The sequence below is a fragment of the Agrilus planipennis genome, unplaced genomic scaffold (assembly GCF_000699045.2).
Source record: "Agrilus planipennis isolate EAB-ADULT unplaced genomic scaffold, Apla_2.0 scaffold146, whole genome shotgun sequence".
Taxonomy (NCBI): domain Eukaryota; kingdom Metazoa; phylum Arthropoda; class Insecta; order Coleoptera; family Buprestidae; genus Agrilus; species Agrilus planipennis.
Window position 1 is genome coordinate 109,155 of NW_020438977.1, and position 6,422 is coordinate 115,576.

At 35.1% G+C, this 6,422-nt stretch overlaps 1 protein-coding gene across 2 annotated transcripts in view; it reads left to right on the forward strand.

The window, feature by feature from the left end:
* The window catches only part of LOC108737705 (rap1 GTPase-activating protein 1), a 385,828-nt gene that overhangs the window by 68,019 nt on the left and 311,387 nt on the right, over window positions 1-6,422 (forward strand). For both annotated transcript variants that reach the window (XM_018470764.2, XM_018470765.2), the window contains exon 2: window positions 2,839-3,031. In XM_018470764.2, coding sequence (XP_018326266.1) covers window positions 2,839-3,031 — 193 coding nt within the window. The remainder of the gene's footprint in view (window positions 1-2,838; window positions 3,032-6,422) is intronic.

Genomic DNA, 6,422 nt, shown 5'->3' on the forward strand with positions numbered 1-6,422 from the left:
AACCATATTTGCGTTCTCTAAACAAAAAATACATGCATACATTTTTTACATGCATATTTGGAGTATCTAATTTTTTTAGATTTCTGCATTTGAAGCTGCTCTTTGTTTGTCCTTCGTGACAAGTGTTAGGTGCGCTGGGTTTTTAAGATTAAGGTTTAAATTTGGATAGTTCCTGCTGTAGTTCAATAGGCGTTCCAAATGTTTTAGAAGCTCGCCTTTGAAGTTGTTGTAAACACAACTCGTGAGATAAAGTTTTCAAAGACGTCCTTTTAGTTTTATCAATATTATTATTATTTTTATAAAAATTATTATTATTAAGTAGAATATTAAAAGAAATCCCCAAAAATACAATTTTTACAATTTCACATGATCAGGCTCAACTCACCCTACAGATTACGAACATACGACCAGCAGTTAGTAAAACGGTAACAATATTGTTTTTTTGTTTATTTGTCGCGTGACGGTAATTAGAGAAGCTACTTGTTGAGCCCCTACACCGCCTCACACAAAAGTACGAATTTGACAAAAGAAAAACGCATCACTTCATCTCTCAGATTATATGCGCCCGATGAAAGGTTAAATTTTATTTAGACCCAGTGAGGGTGAACAGGTTTGAAAGGGAATGCTTGAAATTTATGAGCATAATTCGGTGGCCCGGTGGGAAGAGATTGCACCATTTATCACGTGTATGAAGTAATGAAGTTAGCAAGACAAATTGTTGTTATCAAAAACTAATGCGGTCGACAATTGCCACTAAATAACCGATAGGTATGGTATTAGAATTTAACAAGAAATTTTTTGATTAATTATTCCGCCTCCGCTGGACCTGCGTGTGATGAACTTACTGATTGCTCAGCACCAGATCCGCCAAAATTCCAAGAAAAAGGCAGAAAGTATTTGTTTTAAAATCAATTTATATTATATACATTTCCTTAAAAATTATGGATAGTGTGGAGGGCCATGTCTTTGGAAATATTTTTTTTTGTATTGGCATCTCTGAACAGGTGGACTTTCTTAAATTGTAATCGGTTTGGAGAAATTGCTTTGAAACAGACTTCAAAACTACTTCCTTACATACCGTTTCTATATTTTATTTATTGGTCATCAATTTCAGTATGTCAAGAGCAATTTGGACATTTTTGAGTAGGTGATTAAAATACACAGTCCGTTACACTCACATGTGTACATTCCTAGTAATTTACTATTTCACCTCTTTCAGAAAAAATCTCATGTGGTTTTACATTTGCTTACATTTTTTGTAGACTAAAAAATAGAATACCGTACACCTAGTTTTCGGATACAAAAAACAGTCTTGACATTAAATTATATGTGAAAAATTGGACAAAAAGAAATGATCAACAAAAAAAAATGAGTTACATGCCGAGATACAATCCATTAGATTATTAATTTATCGCTATTCATATGTATTAGAACTATAATCTTCGTTACCTTGAAGATAGAGACAGTAAAAAAGTATTGTAGCGAGCACATGCGTGTTTTGTGTGCGATCGGGCATACGTGTGTGTGAGCGGCTTATCGATTCGCCGACTAGCCGCGGGCGCCTTTCTTCATGTGCGCCGGATTTGTAAATGTGTGTGTCGTACCTGCGTTCTGGGAAAGCAATTAAACAGTTCAAAGAAAAAGAAACTTTTCCGGACGGTTCGAGAAGGTTCCCGAAAGGAAAAGACGATCGTCAAAAAAAGGTAGAAATAAATTGACAGTGATAGCAGTGAAATAAATAGCGCAGTGAATAGTGATATATCAACAGTAGTGTAAATAAATAGAATAATTCATCACCTAAGTTTAGTAATAATTTAATAGTGTTTTAAGTTCCTTAATAATTAGTGTAAATAAATAGTTTTGTCGTTAGCAGTCTTAAANCAAAGGACTATGGAAGTCAATAAGAAATAGGCGAGATATGATGAGATCCAAAAAGATCGAAATCGCGATCCGCGTCTGGCAGTTTCACAGAATACAGACCACTTCGAATTATTTTATTTTAAAATAATGTATTGTTTCTTAAAATTTCACCATAGTAAATACATCATTTCTACTTAATATCTCAGAATTAAACAACATCGAATATTTATAAAAATATTCCAAATGCAGTATTTATAGTTGCGTTATCTATTTCTAGTAATTTTTGAGATATTCAACGATTTCAGCTCTTTGAATGAGACCAAATAGCATTTAAACCATAAAAGCCAAAAACCTCTGGCTTGGACAATTCGATTTAACATTTTAGCATGAATTTTTGTATTTTTTTTGCTATTGGCAAAATGTGTATGTTATTCAGAGCCGGAAATATCGAAACCTAGCCTTGACTAACTTACAAGATGAATAGAATGACCCATATTATAAATGATACCATTCGATGCGAATTTTTTTTTAAATTTAACGGTTTTCTAGAAAAATCGATTATTTTATATTGATTATATATATATTAATCCACTATCCGGTGCCTGGCAAAACCGCTATCCGATGCAACTTTAATGTTGATGAGTCGACGAAATGGTGATGTAAATAACAAAAAGATATCTATCAATAGTCCTACAATAGTGATAAAAAACCATCAATCAAATAATCTTTTAATCTATTGAAGAACTAAAAAAAAACTTTTTTAGTATTTACATTTATTAAAAAAATATTTGACAAGGAGCTTCTCACTGACACAGTGAAATTTACTTAACCTTTTTTGTGGAATAAAAAGTGTTATGACACATTTTCCTGGTACGCTTGGTTTCTTAATATATTTTGCTCTTCTACTCATAAAATGTAAATATACCTGTACATGAACTTGTTTTCCCCCAATATTTATTTTTCCATATTTTGTTACAGAAGACAGCATTCAGGAGGTGCCACGTGGCATTCATCCGGACCTGCGACAACCCCCGTTTCGACAAGTCACAGGTCGATGACGGGGGATAACCACATAAAAGAAGCGTCACAAGATTTGTTCGAATTATTGGAAAGAGTACAAAGTTCACGGCTAGACGACCAAAGATGTCTTTTACCGGCATATTTCTCACAGGTAAGAAATATTACGTATGTATGTACTATATATCGATTAGAGATGTGCCGATTATGACTTTGGCCGACTAGCCGATCAGTCGGTTCTAAAGAGGCCTACTAGTCCGCCGATTAGTCGGCCAAGCCGATCACGGTTTCGGGGATATTCGGTAATTTCCATGATGCTTCGTTTACAGCTTATTTGAGCGCAAGTTTTGCTTCCTTCGCATTGTTTCTTGATTTTTACTTTTGCAAGGGTCACAGTAGTATTTTTGTGTAAAAAAATAATATTTCTCTAGACAGCAGGTAAAAGTTGGTCTGTGTTCTGTCGGAGCTGCCTGCGATGCGCTGATGAGATCCAGAAGATCGAAATCGCGATCTGCGTCTGGCAGTTTCGACAGAATACAGACCACTTCGAATTATTTTATTCGATTAAGCTAACGTGCCTATCACGTTGAGGTTGGCTATGCCGGGATTCGTTTTCGGCAAGTAGATATCCACACAAGTGGACCTTGTTGGAGCATACGTAATCCTAAAATGTAGCATCGCGCTACAGATGGCGTTTACTACGCCACTTGTAGTATTTTCTAAAACGTACTGTTAAGACAGCAGGTAAAAGTTCTGTCGGAGCTGCCTGCGATGCGCTGATGAGATCCAAAAAGATCGAAATCGTGATCCGCGTCTGGCAGTTTCGACAGAATACAGACCACTTCGAATTATTTTAATACTTCTCTTGTTCATTAAAGTGAAAGATCTCAATTATAATTTAATTATGTCAAAAAGACAATCTTGCGTATGGACTTTTTTTTACCAATTCTCGTGGTGGGACATCCAACCGTAACACCTCAGTTAGGTTCTGTGCTGAAATGCTCGATCACAGAGTATTCCTTCCAGTCGTAAATCCAAATCTGTTAATAATACAAATTCCTACTGTTTTATTTAAATAAAAGGAATATATTTGTCGATGTTTATTGATGAAGATAAGACTGATTCTAAAATAATAATATTAATTAAGAATCAATGTTTTTAGTTTGTGTAATTCCTCATATATACAGTGTATTGAGAAATACATATAAAGTAAGAAGCCGGATAGTCGGCGAGCTTTGCCGATTAGTCGCCGACTAGTCGGAATATCACTAATATCAATCGCTAAATAAACGCCAACGAAAAAACTAGTAATCATAAATATGCCAAATAATAATTAATCTGCCGTGTTCATTATAAGGTTAGTTGCTAACTCATTAAAATCGTACACTCAACTGGGTATTTGCACAGTAAATGTGTTCTTTAAAGTGCAGAAAGCACCTTTTTTAGGATCCGGTCGGGTACCGGAAAAGGACGCCGGTTACGCGGCAGTGCCGGGTATTTCTAGCAGAGAAAAAATTAAAAGCGAACACCAGCAATAATAATAGTTTAATAGGTATAACAAAAAATCTACCTAATGAAAATTGGTAATCAAGATTGTAATTGAGATAGGTGGTTTGTCCTAATTTGTATTATTTATTGATTACTATACTAAATTATTTTTTGTTTGGATATAGTTCCTGTTTACTCTTTCTCGTTAATATGAATACATCATCAGCATGACCGATTTGTTACAGTTTCTGTTGCTTGCTGCTGTATCAGGTTTTGATTTATGATAACCTATTAGGATGATTTTGTCACCTTGTAGAGTTTTAGAGTTGATAAACATTATACGCTCGTTTTAAAGGTTTCAACTAAACCCTCTCGTTGAAAATCCGACAACCAGCAATTGAAATTTCATTGGTTTATGACCTTTTCACATGAGTTACATTTTGTAGCGCTACAGTAGCGCGATAGTTACTGGTTCATATGTATAGAGAGCGATTTTTCGCAGTGTTTCGATATTGTAGCCGATGTAGTAACGTATCCATTTCAAATTTAAAGAAACAGTTATTAAAATGAAGTCGCAGAAGAAAGACAAGGATGAGCTTACTTTATTATTTAAAGAAGAAGAATATAAAGAATGGGAAATATTGGGTCGATCCTTACAACAGCAATCTATTGATAAAAGGATTTCTATACATCCTTCTAAGATTAACGTCGAAATGAAAAAGGTTTTTCAGTCATACCTTCTTCCCCTGCTCTTCCTTGTATAGTCTGCACTGCAGCTATTCCAAATGCAGTCTTTGAAATTATAAAATTTTTGACGTCGACATTGTCCATCATTGGTCTGTCGCACTACTAAAAATACTCCAGTGTGGAAGCATTAATTTAAATATATTTCTTAGTGAAGCACAACAATTGCAAAATTAGAAGAAGTGACCGATTTTAGGTATTTAGGCAGTGATATAAGTCAGGACGGAAGGAGTAGTAGGGATATAGAGCAAAGGACAGCGCAGGGTCGAGTCGCCTTCAATAAAAAGAATTCACTTCTATGCTCGCGAACGGTTAATTTAGAAATTCGAAAAAGGTTGTTAAAGGTGTATGTTTGGAGCACGGCGCTGTACGGGTGCGAAACATGAATAATGAGAGCGGCGGGAAAGAAAAGGTTAGAAGCATTCGATGTGTGGTGTTACAGGCGAATGATGAGGATACCGTGGATAGAAAAAATTAGAAATGAAGAGGTATTAGAAAGAGTTGGAGAACAAAGGACTATGGAAGTCAATAAGAAATAGGCGAGATATATTAGTAGGTCACCTTCTCAGGCATGAAAGTCTAGTCAGAGACATATAGGGTGTCCCCGTTATAATAATTATTATTTATACCACAGACTCCTACGGGCATTTGGAGCATAAAATGTTATAACACTTTTGACTTTTGAAACAAAATAAAAAATTATAAAATTATAACAGTTTTGATGACGGCCCTGCACAATCGCAAATTTATTTTGATTCCAGCTGATCGTAGAAAAATTCACTTTTGGAATCAGCTGTTTTTTGGAGTAATATTATTGTTTATGTTTGGTATTAAGTTACAGATCAGCCGAAGAAAATGCACTCGCGTTAAGGTTTATTAGATGACAACATGTTAGAAAAACTACGTACGTATCACAATCGAAAATCCTATGATCGTAAACTGAAGTAGACCGAATGTGGTCGAGTATTATGCTATTTTAAATAGAAAAGAAATTTTAACGACTACGGAATAGTGAGAAGCGGTGCACAAACAACCCTCACCACCCAGCGTTTGGTAAAGGTTTGTAACATAACGTACTAGTGTACGAAAACAAGTGTATGTGTTATGGTTGTAATAGTTGAGGCAAGATGCAGACCTACTTTGACCATTCATATGTGTTAAACGTTAGTTTTGCCTGACAGGGCTCATTAACCCCACGTGGAGTAATACAAGGATGTGTCCAGAAGGACCAATTTTGGTTATTTTGTTTTCATTAAATGTAAAAAGCGAAATATTGATATAACCTCGTATAATTACACTGCTGGAAGTGACTG